The sequence below is a fragment of the Xenopus laevis genome, chromosome 8L, assembly GCF_017654675.1.
Source record: "Xenopus laevis strain J_2021 chromosome 8L, Xenopus_laevis_v10.1, whole genome shotgun sequence".
Classification (NCBI taxonomy): Eukaryota; Metazoa; Chordata; class Amphibia; order Anura; family Pipidae; genus Xenopus; species Xenopus laevis.
This window is the reverse complement of record NC_054385.1, coordinates 114966194-114987116: the sequence shown is the minus strand read 5'-3', so window position 1 is coordinate 114987116 and position 20923 is coordinate 114966194. Positions and strand designations below refer to the sequence as shown.

At 37.2% G+C, this 20923-nt stretch overlaps 1 protein-coding gene across 1 annotated transcript; it reads right to left on the bottom strand.

The window, feature by feature from the left end:
• Positions 1-494: 494 nt before the first annotated feature.
• LOC108699023 (vomeronasal type-2 receptor 26) lies at positions 495-16314 on the bottom strand. Its single transcript, XM_018230881.1, has 6 exons — positions 16118-16314; positions 12979-13270; positions 4716-5516; positions 2979-3200; positions 2513-2636; positions 495-1411 (listed from the first exon to the last, which is right to left on the bottom strand). The coding sequence occupies exons 1-6, from the start codon at positions 16312-16314 to the stop codon at positions 495-497; spliced, it is 2553 nt and encodes an 850-aa protein (XP_018086370.1).
• Between the last annotated feature and the right edge of the window lie 4609 nt (positions 16315-20923).

The following is a 20923-nucleotide window of genomic DNA, read 5'->3' as shown; positions in this document are numbered from 1 at the left end:
GGTCCAAGAGAATGTACACATCTCTTGTCTCAAATATGAATATTTGGAAGGCATTATGTTCCTCAAGATTATAAATACATTATTCAGCATAAATATATAAGGTATATGATGAGATATAGTTTTTGTGGCATCTATAGAGGTTTACACATGTAATAAAAGATACAGATCCTGCCTCCATAGACAACAACGATTATACTTAAAAGTATGGGGGCAGGTTGTGTCAAAATCAGGATGACCCATCTCAGTGATAGATCTAGCATGGGTTATTACATATATAGCTGTCTGTTACCACATCATATAATCTTTACCACATCATATAATCACACTGCAAATGAAGTCTAGATTTTATGGCACAGATTCTGAAATCAATTAATCTTTTTTTATCTAATGAATTGGTCCCATAGATTCTGATGAGTATGATCTGTTAGATGGTGATCTGTAAAGTGAAGACACCTTAATTAAACACACTTAATTATAATGGCAACGTCTAACTTCTACATATAGTTTTGCTTCTGTTTTGTTTCCACTAAATGACCTCTAGCACATGCAGGTGGTTTAAATAAGATAATAAAGCACTTAGGAATAAATATAAGGCAAAGAAGTCCTGCACTGGAAACAAGAATGGCAAATATCTCCATTGCTGCTAAATATTTGCCTTTGGTGCTCAGATACGCCAGAATGAAGGAGATCCACACACTGCAGAACAGTAACATACTGAAGGTTATATATTGTGCTTCATTAAATATGTCTGGTAATTTACGGGCAAGATAAGCAACAAAGAAACTAACAAAAGCCAACAAGGCAATATAACCAACCATTATGTAAAATGCACAAGATGATCCTTCATTGCACTGCAAAATGATCTTTCCTGTTACAGAGTGAGTGTCATAGTCAGGGAATGGAGGAGAGATTATGAGCCACAGCGTGCAAATTAAAACTTCAGGAAGTGTACAGAGTAGAAGAATATATTTAGGGACCTTGGTACCAACAAAATTCCTGAGCCTGCTTCCAGGCTGAGTGGCATTGAAAGCAATCATAACAGTAATTGTTTTCCCCAAAATGGAAGAAAGATTAATAGCAAAGATGAAACCAAACAAAGCTTGTCTTAACAAACAGGTCACCTTCATAGGTCTTCCAATAAATAGTAAGGAACAAAGGAAGGACACAAAAAGGGAAAGAATAAGAAGATAACTGAGCTCTTGATTATTAGCTTTTACAATAGGGTTATTTTTGTATTTTACAAAGATGCAAAAAACTGCAGCTGTACAAGAAGACAAAAACAGAGCAGTTACAGTTAAGGCCACGCCAAGAGGATCTTCATAAGAAAGGAATTCAGTGTCACGCATGATGCATTTATTCCTCTTCTCATTGGACCATTGGTCTTCAAGGCACCTCATGCAGTTTTCCATATCTAAAACAATTGAAAATAGTGTTCATATAATCTGACTAACATCAAAAGAAATTTCTAATCTGTGGTCCTCCAGCTATTTTTGAATTTCAGCATTATATCCAGTGTTGTCTGGCTACTTTTGCTTCAGCATTTTAAAGCAAAATTATTTGCATTGAACATTCAGCTACTCTGTATTTCACCATAGATCAATGTTTTTTAAAAAAAATCATAATGAATACCTGTAAATTTAAGGTTCACAAATAACACAGAGATTGCAGGGAAATTAATTATTTTAGCACTCTTCCAACTAGAATGGCATTGTGTATGTAAATCAAGCCATATACAGTACATATTTCAATACTGCCGATTTGGTCCAAATAGGCCACCAACAGTCCACATGAATAAGACCCCATGAATTAAATTCTAGTGTTTTTTGTACTGGATGTAAGTTTTAAAAATGGATTTTATAGTTGGCCAACAGTTTAATTGGTAATGGACCATCAGCCAAAGACCTAATCTATTTTTCATTATATAATTTGTTTGAACAATTAAGTTGATGCCACTTGACCATGAAATTGCTTACAAACTGGTCATTTATTTTGCAAGCCAATTCAAATCTTTTCTGCACTTTACATTTTTATAATAATTTAGGCTGGAGCCACTAAGGTGAAAGTTAATAAGTTGTCTTACCCCCCAACAAATAAGAAAATAATCAACAATTAGTAACACATTATAAGTCTTGTCTTGTAAGTCTTATTGTGACTCTGGTTGATATAGCTATACTGTATATATATATATATATATATATATATATATATATATATATATATATATATATATATATATTTACATATATTTACATAGTCTACTTCTACAGCTTTTAACCCATTTAGTAGTGATGGGCGAATTAGCGAAACCATTGAAGTCAATGGGCGTCAAAATTATTTTGATGCACGCCCAAATTTTTTCATTGCAGCAGATTTTTCACTAGCGAATATTTGAAAATATATTCACTGGTGGTGAAATTTTGTTGCAAATTCGCGCCTAGAGAATTTATTCTCCCATCACTACCATTCAGTTCTATTTTTTCAATCATAATTTAACTTACTCATTACTACCTACCTGGCAATGGGGATATTTCTCCTTCAGAGCACTGAACACACTCATAACAGCAAATTTGTTTTCCTTTCACCAGAACTTTCCTGTAACCAGGGAGACAGCTGGCACCACAACTTGAGGTAGGGGTCTAAGCATTGAAACCATAAAATAATTACATCAAGGTAAAAAAACATACTTTAAGCCTCTACAGAATTATTTGCATTGTATCATGTTTGTTGGTGTATATAGTTATCTGTGTTTCCAATGTAATTTCCAGACCTAGTAACAAAAAAAGGTATGTGCTTAATAAATAACCTGCTTTCTTTAACAAGGAACCACAGTCACTATATTACACCACGTGCTTCATCTGTATCTTTCACACTGTAACAAATTAATTTACATGACCTGGAGTATAGTTGACTGTGATGAATGAATGATGAATGACAATGAAACAAACATGTTCTTATTTATTGCAGTGCATATACAGTACCCGATTAAATGGAGGTGGCCAATGGATAGACTCTTTGTCAATAACAAGTTCTGGAGACCGAGAGGATACAAAGGTCCCAACGTCTCTTGAAGTCACTGTTCCATTAAGAAAGATGTTCCAGTTAATTATAACAAAAGATCCCAGAACTTCACCGTTGCCGTTAAAGGAAATATTATCCCCAGAGGAGGTTTTGAAATTAACCTTCTTTAAGTAATTGTGTAACTACAAAGATAATAAGTTGCCACATTAGCATAGCTACGAGCTATATAAATAACATACAATATATAGGCAAAGGATATAGGAGTAATTCTTGATGTCTGGGGGTGCAAATGCAAGAGTGCACCAAATGTGCATTGTTTAGTTCCTGAAGCACTTGCACCCCCTCTGTACTGAGCAAAATATATCAAAGTAATTTCTGGAATGGCCAGCCCTACACTGAAAAGTACTTGATTGTATTCATCTATTTGTCCTTTTTGTACAAAACGTCTTAACGTCCATTTAGAAATGTGTAAGCACAGATGTTGTTTTTGCTCTGTGGATGAATTATGTGGTCACACCCACACTGCATGTACAGCAAACAGTGATGTACATTTTATTAAGCCTTTCAAATAAATGATCACTGATGTTGATTTCCTGCATATTGTAAATTTACAGTTGGAGGCCTATTTTTTAAAGGACATTTAAAACAGCTGCCATATTAGCTTGGTGTGACATAACTTCCTGCCTAAGTCTCTCCCTGCTCACTCATAGCATTGGGCTCAGATTACAGCGGGGGGGGGGAAGGGATGGGGAGACGGAGTGAGGAGCAAACTGAGCATGCTCAAGCCCTCTACCTAAAAGTCTGATTAAAAATGGTCTAATGGGATCAGGTAGCTCCCATTAACTTCTGTGTGATTTTGAAAGCTTTTTCTTGACAAAGTTTTGTATTTTAGTTTTTTGTGGTTTTTACACTTAATAAATCTTAAATTTTTAGATTTTTAGAGAAAATCCACAAAATTTTAAAGAAAAAGTACAATTCAAGAAAAGAAAGAAATTAAAATTTTTGTAAATTGCCATCCTAAAGCAAAAGACAAAAGCTTCCCTAACTAATATTCTTGTACACTACAAGATAGTATTATTATTATTATTATTATTATTATTATAGTATTTATATACACATTTTATCATGACACTACGGGGCACATTTACTAAGGGTCGAAGTGAATTTTTGAATTAAAAAACTTCGAATTTCAAAGAATTTTTTGGGTACTTCAACCATCGAATAGGCCAAATTCGACTTTGATTCTAATTGAAAACACTTTGAATATTCGACCATTCGAAAATCAAAGTACTGTCTCTTTAAAAAACTTTGACTTTGACACTTCGCCACCTTAAACCTGACGAATTGCTATGTTAGCCTATGGGGACCTCCTAGAAGTTTTAAAAAGTCAAAATATTTTTTTTTGAAAATCCCTCGATCGATCGATTTTCTTTTTTGGCCGTTTTCAGTCGAATTAAAATCGTTCAATCGATCGTAGAAATTTCTATGATCGATCGAACGATTTTAATTTGACCGAAAACGGCCAAAAAAGAAAATCGATCGATCGAGGGATTTTCAAAAAAAAATATTTTGACTTTTTGGCCAATTCGATGGTCAAATATTGAAGTTTTTTAACTTCGAAATTCTACACTTGATAAATGTGCCCGTACTATGATGAAATATCATATATGTGACAAACTTCATAAGAAAACTCATACCTGTGTTTCCTTAAAGACCTGTGTTGTTTTGTCAGAAGGCAGGGTACTCCCAACAATGTTTTTATCAGTGTACATAGCATGAAGTGCATGTGCCACAGAATAAATTGCAATGTACATATTGTATGTTCTTCTAAATTTATTTATATCAAATGTTGAATCGAATTCGTGTAATGTATCCCTGGCATCACATACACGGTAGCTGGATGATGATTTCCTAAAGGTTTGCTCAGGCTGGCACTTAAATTTATTTAACCAAAACGAAGCCGTGAATGGATCATTATAAGGAGACCTTGAAGGATTAGCCTTGTAAATAAAGTCTTGTAGACCTGGTATGTTTCCATTGCGAGAAATTAAAAAAATTGATCCATTAAAACTATTGGTATACATGCCATTAAAAATAAATGGTGAAGATGCCAGGATTAACCATGCCACATGCTTTGCTAAGGAACTCTTATTAATAAGGATCTGCAGAAAGAGAACATTTGTGCTATACACGATAACAACTTTGGCAGTTGCCTTCTTTAAAGTTTTTAATGCAAACCCTATACTACTGATTTGTTCACTAACATAAACAACAAAGGCAGCACAAATGCCATTTCTAATAATCTCATTCTTCATTTCTTCACTGGCTTTCTGGTGACTCTCATCATCAGAGAATATCATCCCAACCCAGTTCCATCCAAAAATCTTGATGAGCTGGATGACTGCTTGGTACTGGGCAGTTTCACTTGCCAATGTTCGATAAAATAATGGATAGTGAATTTTGTCAGAGAATGATTTATCCACAGCTCCGTAACTCACCTTGGCAAAAATAAAATGTGTGGTTTATAGACAATATAAAGCTGTTCTCCAGATATATTGTGTCCTACGACAGGAGGCCCATTTATTAACATTAACATTGTTGAGGTTTTAGAAACCACGAAAAAACCAATTTCTCTTAAACAATGAATGCCATGTCATTTATTATATGCTTAGAATATATAAATTTAAAAAAATGATGCTCAAAGAAATACAAAAAAAACCCTCTAAAAATGTTTTGCAGGCATTTACTAGAGAAAAAAATCTTAAAACTTCTAATGGGGGAATGTAATTTCTTTCGTTAGTGAAATAAATGTTTGTGATAATAAGCGACCATGTTTGCATTAATTTTGACCAGTAACTGACCTCAACGACCTTGCAAAGTTTGTGACCAAATAGCTTTTGCAGTCTATCTAATAACATTTTTCAATAGCAAAGTGTATTTTGCTATTAAATATTTAACAAAACTCCAGAGCAAGGGTTAATTTTAACCTTTGCTTAGCTATAATGTGTGATTTAATATTCACCAGCAAATTATTTTAGCAGTAATAAACATTCACAAAAATGCAATTTAAAACATCACTTGGGATATTTAATTACATTCCCCTATAAAATTCTTAATTGATTAAAAATGGTCCAATAAGATCAGCTCAGCTCCAACTGATTTCTATTGGACCTCAACAGCTCAACAGCTTTTACTTGCTTATATTAGAGTTTTTTGTGGTTTTGTGGTTTTTTGTGGTTTTTACTCAAGGGGCAGATTTATCAAAGGAATTTTCGAATTCGAAATTCGACCATCGAATGGCTACACTTCAAATTCGAATATCGAAGTCAAATTTTTTTTTTACCGAATTTGAGCTTTTTGCGGGCGAGGTAAAATCGTTCGATTGAATGATTAAAACGTTCAGCGATTGATTGAATGATTTTACTTCGACTACAAAAACTTAATCGAATTCGAAGTAAAATCGAAGTTGTAGTATCCTAAAAAATTACTTTGAATTTCGAATTTTTTTATTTCGAAAATTCCCTCAAATTCACTTCAACCTTGATAAATCTGCCCCTTTATAAATTGAAATTCTTAGAGTTTGAGCGAAAACCCACAAAAAAAGAAAACAAAATCCAAATTTTTGTAAATTGCCCCCCTAAAGCAAAAGACAAAAGCTTCCATAACTAAAATTCTTGTACACTACACGTTATTATGTTGGCTATGAAATAGCCAACATACTGTTCTTCGAGTTCAGCTCGTTCTTCTTATTATTATTAGTGGTGCTTGCGAAGCAAAGCATCACTACTGTTATCTTGCAAACTTATTTTTATTCTTCTTCCGTATGAAAGTTTGGCGCGTAACTAGTCCCGCACCGTTTGTCCTAGACCCATGAATGAGGTGTCAAATCGTGCGGCTTAATCGGGAATGGGGTGGTATGACTTTTCTAAGGGGTGGGTGGTTAATTGCCCCTTGCGGGGGCAATTAACCACCCCGAAAAGTCCCATAGATTAACATTGAGGCCAACTTTTGACGGATTCTAGCGCAGAGAGGGAATCTTGTAGAAACGTTAAATTTACCACATTTGAAGAGGTTTGTGACCTGTGTCAGATGATACCCCACACGAGGGTATAAGTTTTACCCCCGGGGCAGGAGAGGTCCCCAAATTTGCCCCATTGACTTATAATGGGGAATTTATCGAATAATTAGTTTGTCGCAGACCCATGAATGAGGTGTCAAACCGTTCAGCTTATTCGGGAATGGGGTGTTGTGACTTTTCTGTCCTATTTTGGGGACCCAAAAAAGTGAGCGGAGCCGCAAACAACCAATCAGATTTTCCCTATTGACTTCAATGAGAAAATGTAAACAGCTGTAATTCTCACAGTAATAAAGCCAGAGCTCCCAAACTTGGCACCGTGGGTCACTGGGTGACTGCGGCCAAAATTTACCTAAAGTGGGCGGAGTCTACAACAGCCAATCAAATTTCAGCCATTCAATTAAATAGGAAAATTTTAAACTGCTGCCGCTCTTAGACGGTTAATGGCAGGGTCCTCAAAGTTGGCACAGTTGGTCACTGGGGGACTGGGATTAAAATTAAGAAAAGTGGGTGGAGCCAAAACCAACCAATCAGATTTCTTTGATTGGTTTTAATGGGAAAAATTAAGAAGGCTGCCATTCTCTCAGTATTGATGTCAGGGACCTTGAATATCACAAATGTGGTCGCTGGGGGTTTCCACTTCAAGTTTAGAAAAAGTGGGCGGAACCACCAACAACCAATCAAATTTCATTCATTGATTTTCAATAGAAAAAAATAGAAATGCTGCCATTTTTACACATTAAATGACAGCATTCCCAAACTTTGGAATGTTAGTCACTGAATGACTGTGGTTCACAATTAGGAAAAAAAGGGGCGGGGCAACAACAGCCAATCAGATTTGGGCCTGAGTTTTGCCACGGCAAGCACCACTCACATTTTCTTCAGGAAATGTACCTCTCTAGTTAAACCATAGAATTCTTAATGAATCAGATGAAAATTGAGCATAGGACTGGCCAGATATGGGATGACTTTGACGTAGTTGGCCAGCTTAAATATATTGCAATATATGGACAAACAATCCCTGTGTTGTTTAAAGGGTAAGGCATTTTTCAGTAGCAGTATGTACAAAATGTCTCTGTCTTAAATATATTGATAATGGGTTGAGTGCAGAGGAATCTTGTATTTGTCTATATGTATTTTGTGGTCACAGCCTCATTGCACCCCCGCCTAATGTTTTTAAAAACTAGTGGTGAGCACAACTTTCCCTTGTTTGTTATAGTTCTACAAGAGCAGTGACCAGCTCTATGTTGTAGCTCCCACCCCCTCCAACTATAGTCAGGTGATCCCACTGGTGCCTAATAAAAGGGCAGCCAAGTTTGGGAGTTTTACTTTGAAAGCAGCAAGTAAGTTGCAGGTAAAACGTATTCGTCCCTTTTATAAAATGTATAATTAAACCATAGAATTCTTAATGAATCAGATGAAAATTGAGCGTAGGACTGGCCAGATATGGGATGACTTTGACGTAGTTGGCCAGCTTAAATATATTGCAATATATGGACAAACAATCCCTGTTTTGTTTAAAGGGTAAGGCATTTTTCAGTAGCAGTATGCACAAAATGTCTCTGTCTTAAATATATTGATAATGGGTTGAGTGCAGAGGACTCTTGTATTCTTCAGAAACGACACCCTCTAGTTATTATTGGCGAACCCCATTTTCTAAATGCTACTCCTCCTACAGTTTTAGGGGTGCAAGCGCCAAACTTTCCACACTTATTCCTCTTATAGCAAAGTACGTTGCTTGTGCTTTAATAAGCGATCTCACCCACCCCGCCCCTGTGGCGACCCCCCGACGACCCCTTTTTTCCCGTTGAGATTGACAGGGAAAAATTTCAAATCGCTGCCACTCGTACAGTTTTGAAGATACAGTCCCCAAACTCGGACCACATATAGTTGATGTCACCCCGAATAAAAATAAGTATTTTGGGGGGGCACCCCAAAGTGGGCGGAGCTACAAACGCCCAATGAAAATTTAGCAATTTTCTATACGCTACTCCTCCCAGAGGTTTAGGAGTACAATTATGATACTTTGCACACTTGTTCGGCTCATACCCGAATAGGTTGCATGTGCTTTGTTAAGCGATCCCACCCTCCGTGCCCCTGTGGCGACCCCCCGACGACCCCATTTTTCCCCATAGACTTTCATTGGAAAACTTGAAACTTTTGCCACTTGTACAGCTTTGAAGTTACACTCACCAAACTTGGGTCATTTAGTCATGGGGTGAAGCTGAAAAATTCTGTCCTATTTTGGGGACCCACCCCGCCCCTGTGGCGACCCCCCGACGACCCCTTTTTTCCCATTGAGATTGACAGGGAAAAATTTCAAATCGCTGCCACTTGTACAGTTTTGAAGATACAGTCCCCAAACTCGGACCACATATAGTTGATGTCACCCCGAATAAAAATAAGTATTTTGGGGGGGCACCCCAAAGTGGGCGGAGCTACCAACGCCCAATGAAAATTGTGGGGACCCAAAAAAGTGGGCGGAGCCGCAAACAACCAATCAGATTTTCCCTATTGACTTCAATGAGAAAATGTAAACAGCTGTAATTCTCACAGTATTAAAGCTAGAGCTCTCCCAAACTTGGCACCGTGGGTCACTGGGTGACTCGGCTAAAATTTACCTAAAGTGGGCGGAGTCTACAACAGCCAATCAAATTTCAGCCATTCAAATAAATAGGAAAATGTTAAACTGCTGCCGCTCTTAGACGGTTAATGGCAGGGTCCTCAAACTTGGCACAGTTGGTCACTGGGGGACTGGGATTAAAATTAAGAAAAGTGGGTGGAGCCAAAACCAACCAATCAGATTTCTTTGATTGATTTTAATGAGAACAATTAAGAAGGCTGCCATTCTCTCAGTATTGATGTCAGGGACCTTGAATATCACAAATGTGGTCGCTGGGGGTTTCCACTTCAAGTTTAGAAAAAGCGGGCGGAGCCACCAACAACCAATCGAATTTCATTCATTGATTTTCAATAGAAAAAAATAAAAATGCTGCCATTTTTACACAATAAATGACAGCATTCCCAAACTTTGGAATGTTAGTCACTGAGTGACTGTGGTTCACAATTAGGAAAAAAAAGGGGCGGGGCAACAACAGCCAATCAGATTTCAGCCATTGACCTTAATTAAAAATGATAAACTGCTGCTATTATCACGGTTTAAATGCTAGGTGTACCAAACTTGGCTCAATTACTCACTGGGTGACTGCGGTCAAAATTTAGGAAAAGTGGGTGGAGCCAAAAACGGCCAATCAGTTTTCACCTATTGACTTCAATGTAAAATTTTTGATTACTGCCGTTCTCACAGTTTTAAAACCAGAGGTCCCAAACTTAGCACTGACCATGACTAGGTAACTGGGGTTAAAATTCAGAAAACTGGGCGGAGCTTAAGACAGCCAATCAGATTTCTTTGATTGATTTTAATGGGAACAATTAAGAAGGCTGCCATTCTCACAGTATTGATGTCAGGGACCTTGAATATCACAAATGTGGCCGCTGGGGGTTTCCACTTCAAGTTTAGAAAAAGTGGGCGGAGCCACCAACAACCAATCGAATTTCATTCATTGATTTTCACTAGAAAAAAATAAAAATGCTGCCATTTTTACACATTAAATCACAGCATTCACAAACTTTGAAATGTTAGTCACTGAGTGACTGTGGTTCATAATTAGGAAAAAAAGGGGCGGGGCAACAACAACCAATCAGATTTCAGCCATTGACCTTAAGAAAAATGATAAACTGCTGCTATTATCACAGTTTAAATGCTAGGTGTACCAAACTTGACTCAATTACTCACTGGGTGACTGCGGTCAAAATTTAGGAAAAGTGGGTGGAGCCAAAAACAGCCAATCAGTTTTCACCTCTTGACTTTAATGTAAAATTTTGTATTACCGCCGTTCTCACAGTTTTAAAACCGGAGGCCCCAAACTTGGCACTGACCATGACTAGGTAACTGGGGTTAAAATTCAGAAAACTGGGCGGAGCTTAAGACAGCCAATCACATTTTACCAAACGCTATTCAATGGGAATATTTAAATTCCTGTCAATCTTACACTGTTAATGTAAGAGTGCTCAAACTTGGTCCATTTGGTGAAGGGGTGACTGGGATGCAAATTTTTAAAAGTGGGCAGAGCCAAAAATAGCCAGTTTGTTTGAATGGATTTCAATGGTAAAATTGGATTGGCTTTAAATTTCACCGTTTTAATCCGGATTCTACCGACTTTGTGTACTCTCTAGGCACCGGGAGCGACTGGGCAAGACACCTATAGCGTTTCATAGCCAACATCCCGTGGTTTCTTCAGAAACGACACCCTCTAGTTATTATTATTATTATTATCATATATTATGGTTTTTACTCTTAATAAATCTAAATTTTTAGAGTTTTAGAGAAATAAAAAACCCACCAATTTTAAAGATTTGTGAAGAAAATAGAAATTCGAATGTTAGAAAATAGACCCCATAGCTGCCTCTTCACACGTGTCCACATCAAATAAATTTAAATTTATCTCCACAAGTTCCATTACACATTATGACATAGTAACTAGGAGAGTTGCAAAAAGAGGAATGTTTCCACCAGGGGCAGGATGGCAGTACTGCTGTTACAAAGAGGGAAAACTCTGTGTTGTCAGTCCTTATATGAGCATGAGTTTATTTAGATTTGTTGTCTGCTCACAACTATGTTCCCAATATGTGTTATGGGACTGCAATTAAATAAATTCAAGGCAAAGCCCTACTGTACTGCATTTTTGGTGTCTCTTTCTCACTTGTGTACCACTGTAAAAATCTAAATCACCCACATACACTTAACAGTTATAATCCCAGTTGCCCTTTGAGCTCCACAAATAACACTTACTAATCATTGATCTAAATGTTCTCCGCTAATAGTAATCTCCTAGTAAGTCCACTACCTTAGCCCTTCACTGTCGGGTCAATTTAGTTAGGGGCAAATGTATTAAGGGTCGAATATTGAGGGTTAATTAACCCTCAATATTCGACTGGGGAAGTAAAATCCTTCGACTTCGAATATTGAAGTCGAAGGATTTTGCGCAATTCGTTTGATCGTACGATCGACGGATTTTAATCCATCGATCGAAGGATTATCCTTCGACCAAAAAAAGATAGCCAAGCCTATGGGGACCTTCCCCATAGGCTAACATTGACTTTGGTAACTTTTAGGTGGCGAACTAGGGGGTCAAAGTTTTTGCTTAAAGAGACAGTACTTCGACTATCGAATGGTCGAATAGTTGAAGGATTTTTAGTTTGAATCGTTCGATTCGAAGTCAAAGTCGTAGAAGCCCATTCGATGGTCGAAGTAGCCAAAATAACACTTCGAGATTCGAAGTATTTTTTCTTCTATTCCTTCACTCGAACTTAATGTCAGTAAATGTTACTGAGCTGTCTTGATTATTTACTGTTTGGTAAAATACTACAAACACAATTTATGTTCTGTGCTGGAATTCCTTCTGAGCACTGCATCTACTACATAGGACTTGACTTTAAAATTCCACTTTATCCAGTAACAAATCAATACCAACTTTGTTCCTATGCCTACAGAATCTAATATTGCATTTTTCTTTGAAGAACTACCTTAACAAAGAGGCTCTTTCAGTATTAGCATTTTCAGATGCCCCCCCCCCATAATTCTGGATTTTCAACAGTATTAGCTTATGATATCTTACACTTCATGCCACATAAAACATCTGGTGCATAAAGCCAAAAATATATGCTTTGTTAATCCTGTTAAAGCTGGTTGTTGTATTTTACCAAAGTTCAATGAAAGTATGTATATTTGCACAATTACTGTTTGGTTTGCCACAGTTATATTTGAATTAAAATGTTTGCACTTTAGAAAAATACTTAAAAGGTTATTATGGGTTATCCCATACCTGTGGAATTCCAAAGATGCTATTAAGTTGGTATATGACATTTGATATGGAAGAGAGCAGATGTCCTACAAATGCACGAGGAGTTCTTTTCTTATTGCACTTGTAGTTAGGCACAAAATTAGTGCTCCCTGTCAGTATACTAAATGTACTAGTAATGGCTTTTCTCTCACTGGCCCAGGAATCATGGATATGAAATCCTAAGGTCAAATTAGGCAGGATCTTCTGGTTCTTGTTGATCTCTTTAATGGCAAAAATGGCAGCCAGAAAGTGACGGTAGTTTTGGAAGGCAGAACTTAGGCAGGAAAAAGCACAAAATATTACAGTTAGACAAAGGCCTCAAAGACAAGATGTGTAGTATTATGAATCCTTTGGGTGCTTGGCTTGCAGTTAGTGCTTGTTGAGGTTAGATGGGTATACTAGTAAAATTTACACTTCTCAAGTCTGAGTGCATACATTTTTTTTGTCTTTGGTTCCTCTTACTTACTCCATTTCTCCACTGAAATCATCAGGTTCCAATTCAGCACTAGGGGCAGAGCACAGCCAGACCCAGGACACAAGTGTAGAGAAAAATTAAAACAGACCAACTACTGAAAATTGGGACAATCCACATTAAGGAGAACTATTGACTATGTTTTTTTTTTCTTTTTTACTGTGTTCTTTTTTTCTTTTATTCCTTGTACTTACTCCATTACTCCATTTATACTCCATTACTCCACTTAACCTATCAGGTTCTAGTCCAGCACTAGGTGCAGAGTACAGCCAAACCTAGGACACAAGTGAAGGGAAAAACCACAACAGACCAACTACAGAAACTTAGCACACCCTAACAACTAGTGAATATGTTTTTTGTTTTTAATTAAAGGAGGTTGGGTTAGATACATAGTATGAAAACCAGGGCATGGCTCAATTGAAGATACAAATGACTGGAGATTTTGCAATAGAGGGAAGTCAAACAATCAATCAAATCAAATCCAGCAAATCAATAGCACAATCTTTCCAAATGATGACTCCATAGCTGAAACACTACTGTCTTGTATGAATTATCATAGAGCTTACACAGGCCTGTTTAAAGGGCCAATACCAATGAACATGATCAACATGAGTTTAATGAATAGGGCCTGTACATAGAATACTTTTTTGATTATTGTATTAATCCCAAAAAACTATGTTTTTTTGTTATTTCTTGAGATAAACAGATTTAATTTTGAAATTTGGAATAAGTATATGTTTGGTCCTTGAGAGCTAGATAATTAGATGCACAATTAATCCCTGCTGCATGATGGGGTAACAAAACAGTTAAAACAAAGGGACGAGAAGGATTAATGATGTATACTGGTAATTTAATTATCTACTTAGCAAGAAGCAAAAAATAGAACAGCTTCAATTTAGTATTAGTGGAACAATGTTTTGCCCATACCATGAACAGAGAGAGAAGCCATAAAATGATGTTAGCAAAGTTTTCCTTAAAGGAACATTTCAGTGTAAAAATAAAAACTGGGTAAATAGATAGGCTGTGCAAAATAAAAATGTTTCTAATATAGTTAGTTACGCAAAAATGTAATGTATAAAGGTTGGAGTGACTGGCTGTCTAACATAATAGCCAGAACACTACTTGCTTTGCAACTATCTAACTCTAATTTAGACCACAACTTTAAGTGGGGGGGCATAACTGTTCAATGAGTTTGCAATGAATCCTTAGCTCACAGGTCAGGCCTTGTGCCCCACTGCCACTGACCAATCAGGGGAAACCATGAGAGCTGCAGAGCAGTAAGTAGTGTCCTGGCTATTATGCTATACATCCAGTTTCAATCCATATTGAAAACATTTTTTTTTATTTTGCACATCCTGTCTATTTACACAGTTTTTATTTTTATTGAACAATTCCTTCAAGGTGAAAAAGAAGCACCAATAAAGGAAGGCTACCAATAAAAATGACTAAGAAACGTGGTTGCTGAGCTCTAACACCTCACAAAGCAGATAAGTGTTCAATTGCTCAGCACACTTGGCCACATTCTGAAGAATTGCAGCAATAAGGAGAAAATAAAAAGGAACCACACTTACTTGGAATTTAAGGCACTTTGCCCTTAAAGCACATTTTAAATAACATATTGTTGAATTGGGGAACCTTGGGCCCAACAGATGACCTGATCTCAAAAACAACGGCTGCAGCTGTAACCCACTGCCAGTACTGGTCTGGTAAACCAGTGCAATACGCCTAGATTTCATTGATTAATGTGTTAGTTGGTTAACAGCAAAGTGTTTAGTGAATATACAAAAATGTAAACTAGTCTATTTAAAATATTTAAATTTAAATTCAAATTTCAATAAAACTGCTTCCATGTGTAAATGTAAAATTGAATCTTTCTTGAAACCTTCCATTCATATAAATAATGCAGTTATATACATTGTTATGCCTCCAGCACTTTTTTATTGTTTGTATTGCATCACCTTGTCATTTACCTATATGGTTATGCCTTTTCTATAGAAATGTCCTTCTTAGGCCACCATACCCCTACCATGTGATCCTGTGTAATACCACGAAATCATCACTGTAGCTGCCATCTTCATATTGTTCACAGCTAGCGCATCCCTATCTGCAGCAATCCTTACCCATCCAGCCTCGTGGTAGCATCGTTGGTAGGTATTGTTTATAGTCCAAGCCTATCTATAAAGGCAGATAATTATTTACTTGTTTTGTATATTAAATGCAAGTTTATATCTGTTATATTTGCAGCTACCTCATGGCCCTACTATACAGTATATGTTTCTCCCTAGTAGTGATGGGCGAATTTGCGAGAAATTTGCGAAACGGCGAAAAATTTTCGAAACGGGGCTGGCGTCTAGTTTTTGATGCCAGCGTCCGTTTTTTTGACAACATTTTTTTTTGATCCTGCGAATTTGCACCTGGCAAATAAATTCGCCCATCACTACTCACTATCTAGGCCTTATATTATATGCAGATGCCTCTCACCCCTTTAGTTTAATATATGCTACATAGTGTTTATGTATTTATAAGCTATGCTATATTGTACAGCCTTACTAAGCACTGTCATTTCTGTCTTCCCCTAGTTTTACACCTTGCCCTTTGTTAATACAACTGAAGCTCAATATCCCGTGTCAGTGTCAGAACTTGCAATACCTAGAAAAGATCATATATTTTTGTGCCGGGTGGGCTGTGAAGTTTTCTTGTTGATAATCCATTTTAGTGAATATATCTAGGATGATCCCAATCATGATGTCTCCTTCCTGCAGGTAGCCTTTCGCATGATTTTCATATTGTGCATATTGTGCATATTGTCTATTCAGTGAGCAGGCAGGAGAGTTGAGGTTATTCATTGTTGAGCAAGGGAATGGTATCAACATCCAAATAATGACAATCCAGGTAATAGATTTCATTATTATACTCATAATACTCATCATTATGCAATGGCCATGACTGGTCTGTGCATTTTTAACATTTTGCCCCTATAGTGAAACATTAAAGAAGAAAAATGTATTTATAGCAGTAGTGGCAACATGGCTAGTGTTCTGCAAGTCCTCTAAGCTAGGGATAGCAGCTGGTGGATATTGCTTATTGGAAGGACTGAGTGACAAGGCCCCAGGTTTATTGGTTCATTCAATGCTTTAATATGACTCACTGAAAAAGATTTAACCAATGCAAACCAGAAAGTCAAGCAACGCTCACCAAATTATTTTTGAGGTACAGGTGCACAGGTCCCAAATGTGCAGTAAAGGGAGAAAAATATACACAGATATCAAGGAGTGATTGAGTTGGTTCTTAAAATGGAGCACAATGAGGTGACATTGCATTCTAATAAAGCCAGTCTAGAGAAGAGATCAATAGATCAGGTATTTTTTTTTCTCTAGCTGGTATTTAAACAAAAATATGCATCAGAAATGGATTCATGGAGTAGGGGATATCTGCAAGAGGTACAAATTAAAAACAGGGATATATATATATATATATTTTGAAGTTAATCTCAAAAATTTTACATCCCTCACATCCCCCACTAGCTTGGAGGTTGTTACATTATTGTATAACTGATGTTATTACAATTGAGAAAGTTGTTTTAAAGGTCAGACTGAGATCTCTTTACAAATCTCAAGGTTAGAGGTCCACAATTATTGAGACAATGCTGTTATAGATTCTTTTGGAACCCTACAGAACAGTAACAGGCAGGGATGAATACATTCTGGCAAAGTTTTGCAGTTTTCCTGCAGCTTCAAAAAAATTTTGGTGAAGAGAAACACTGCAGTTTTGCTTGTAACTTGTAATGGGGAGCATATTTTATATATCTGTAAGCTTGTTAAATGCTGAATCACAGAGAAGCTGGAAGCCTAAATCTCCCTTTGTTTTAGATATTTTTTTTTTTTTTAAATGTTATAATATATTCCTCCAACATATTGAAGCCTCCTGTACTAGATTATCTCATTAATAAACACAATTTATGAACACATGTGAAATTTGTGGCTTTTCTCTAATTGTCTGCAAACAGTCTGGTACTTACAGTGATAAAGACCGATTAGATCTACGGAATTGAGTGATCATTTGTATTGTCCATCTTCATTTTATATCCTTCAATTCAATGGCACACACCAGTGTGTTTTAATAACACAGATCAATTATTGCTCAAGAAACAGTTCTGTGGTCTGTAAATTATCCAGTAATTGTAAATGCATAGTGAGCGGTGAAGTCATTTATATAGTTTGAAAAGGACAGGATCACGACTGCTCTGAAAATAAATTCTCCTTTCAATGTTTATTATATTTTATTTGGAAATTCCCCAGGAATAAGACATGAGGTTATTCTGACTAGGCAGTAAATATCTGTTGCTAATGCAAAAATAGATGTTCAGTTTTTTTATGTCTTTTTATACTGTAGACTTGTATTTTTTCAGACTTTAATTTTTCCACTTATTCCAGTTGAATCAATGGTCATAACTATAATTCAAATCTACTGCTTTGCTGTAAGAGATGGACCATACAGGATTTCACCATTCAGATTTGCATTTGATTTCAAAGGAAGGAAATAGATTTGAGTGACACTATAACATAACTATTGGTATAACTGTGATAGTTGCAATACAAATACTGGTTTGTATTGACTGGGGCGGCTGGGAAACTGACAAAATGTCTAGCCCAATGTCAGATTTCAAAATTGAATATTAAAAAATCTGTTTGCTCTTTTGAGAAATGTATTTCAGTGCAGAATTCTGCTGGATCGGCACTATTAACTGATATGTTTTGGAAAAAAACATGTTTTTCCATGACAGTATCCCTTTAAGTACGAATTGTCACCAGTGACCCCCTTGCCACACGCCGTGCCACTTTGTCAGGCGCCAATCCGTTACCACTACACTAATTCATTCGCTAAATTGGAAAGTTGTGTCCTGGGCACTGAATGCTGGCAGTGCAAGCATTTCAAAGAAAACTGATGCTAACATTCATTTTGCCTAGCGAAGCTTTACTAGCACTTTTGCATTTAGGTTAATTTGAATAGGGTGGGTATATTAAAGTTGTATGAACGTCTTTCATAGTATTATTATTATTATTATTATTATTATTATTATTAACATGTATTTATATAGCGACAACATATTGCGTAGCACTGTAAAGTAAATGTGATTATACAACTAAATCACATGAATTATATACATAGTACATATGGAGTTACATACATCACAGTCAATACCGGTACAAAAGGTGAGGAAGTCCCTATGCATAGGCATACAGTCTAAAGGGAAGGGAGTAATACACAAGGTGTGAGAGTGGGCAAGATTGAATTAAGTGGGTGAGAAATGTGGTACTGTATGTGGTGTTGCATTTGGTAGTTAAGCAGAGTGAGGGTGGGCTTCTCGAAAGAAGTGCATTTTAAGAGATTTCTTGAAAGCAGAAAGGTTGGGAGAAAGTCGGACAGACCGTGGGAGAGAGTTCCAGAGGAGGGGAGCAGCCCTTGCAAAGTCTTGAATGCGAGCATGTGAAGAGGTAATGAGAGAAGAGTTGAGTAGCAGGTCAGTAGAGGAGCGTAGTAAGCGGTTGGGTGAGTATATAGAGATGACTTTAGAGATGTTGGGTGGGGCAGAGTTATGAAGTGCTTTGAAAGTCAGTGTCATTAATTTGAATTTGATTCTGAAAGGTAACGGAAGCCAGTGCAGGGATTGACAGAATGGCGAGGCAGAGGAGGAGCGGTTGCTGAAGTGTATGAGCTTCACAGCAGTGTTCATTATGGACTGGAGAGGTGACAATCTCTGGAGGGGAAGGCCAATTAAAAGAGAGTTACAGTAGTCTAGACGTGATATAACGAGAGAGTGAATAAGAATTTTGGCAGCATCTTGGGTGATAAATGATCGTATTTTGGATATGTTCCTTAGATGGAAGTGACATGATTTAATAAGTGACTGGATATGAGGAGTGAATGACAGGGCAGAATCTAGGATAACCCCAAGGCACCGGGCCTGGGGAGAGGGGGTGATAGTGGAATTGTTAACTATGATGGATACTTCAGGGATGTTACTGGTGTTAGTTGGAGGAAAGAGAACCATTTCAGTTTTAGAGAGGTTTCATTTAAGGTAGCGTTGCAACATCCAGGTAGAGATAGCGGACAGGCAGGAGGAGATGCGAGTTAGGAGTTCTGGGTTGAGATCAGGAGATGAGAGATAGATCTGAGTATCGTCAGCATACAGGTGGTAGTGAAAACCATACGAGTTGATTAATTTGCTGAGGGAGGAAGTATAGAGGGAGAATAGTAATGGTCCGAGGACAGAGCCTTGAGGAACTCCAACAGAAGCAGGTAGGGGAGAAGATGATACTCCGTTGTAGGAGACACTGAAGGAACGATTGGTGATGTAAGAAGAGAACCAGGACAGGGCTGTGTCAAGAAGGCCAAGTGAATGGAGGGACTGGAGGAGGAGAGAGTGATCTACAGTGTCAAATGTGGCTGAGAGAGAAATGATTGTTGGCTTAAGCAGTTAAAAGATCATTAGTTAGTTGAGTCAGGGCAGTTTCCGTGGAGTGTTGTGGATTAAAACCAGATTGTAGGGGGTCCAGCAGGTTATTGTCAGAGAGGAATGAGGTTAGTCGGATGTAGACTAGGTGCTCAAGTAGTTTAGAGATGAAAGATAGCAGAGAGATAGGTCGGAGGTTGTCAAGATTGGAGGGATCAAGAGAGGGTTTTTTCAGAATGGGGGTGACAAGAGCATGTTTTAGTTGAGAAGGAAATAGTCCAGTTGAAAGTGAAAGATTAAATAGGTGAGTTAAGGCTTTGATTAGACAAGGATTGGTATTGCGGAGAAGCTTAATAGAATCGTTCGAATCATTCGATTTGATTGAATTTGATCGAATTTGACCCATTCGATGGTCGAGGTAGCCAAAAAAAATACTTCGAAATTCGATTTTTTTTTTATTCGAATTGTTCACTCAAGCTTAGTAAATATGACCCTATGTTTATGGGGACTGTGTACCAAAAATATGTTGCTAATTCTGAACATAGTTGGCACTCTTGTGTTGAAGCTTTTCATTGCAAATTAAATGTAACCCTTTCTGGCACACTCCTTTAGAACATGATAACACTCTCAGTGTACAAAGAGCATGCTGGTGATCAGGCAAAGATGGCAACCATTTTCTATACTAAAGGGGAACTCTGGCTTCCAAACCAAAATTTGATAAAGAGGCCCACACAACTTAAAAAAACCCTAATATATCCATCACAGTTACCTGTTTCTTAAAAAAGTATGAATAAATGCCATTAACTATGCTGAAATCCAGCTGTTTAACAGTTCTACTCTTTCTGCATCATTTGACATCCTGACAGGGAAGGAGGGACTAAACACTGACGTTACAAATGGTAACAACTACTCAACAGCTGACAGACAGCATGCAGGAACTACATAAGCCACAATGCATTGCAATGTGCTGTTCCATTCCTTATTGAAATCACATGTGCAGG

What these genes read in the sequence shown, in the direction of transcription:
- LOC108699023 (XM_018230881.1), bottom strand. Translation starts at nt 16,314, where the DNA reads ATGAATAACCTCAACTCTCCTGCCTGCTCACTGAATAGACAATATGCA. An exon ending in AGGTCTTTAAGGAAACACAG is followed by an intron (nt 3,201 to 4,715) that starts GTATGAGTTTTC and finishes TTATCTTTGTAG; the next exon opens with TTACACAATTACTTAAAGAA. An exon ending in GGCCACCTCCATTTAATCGG is followed by an intron (nt 2,637 to 2,978) that starts GTACTGTATATG and finishes TTCAATGCTTAG; the next exon opens with ACCCCTACCTCAAGTTGTGG.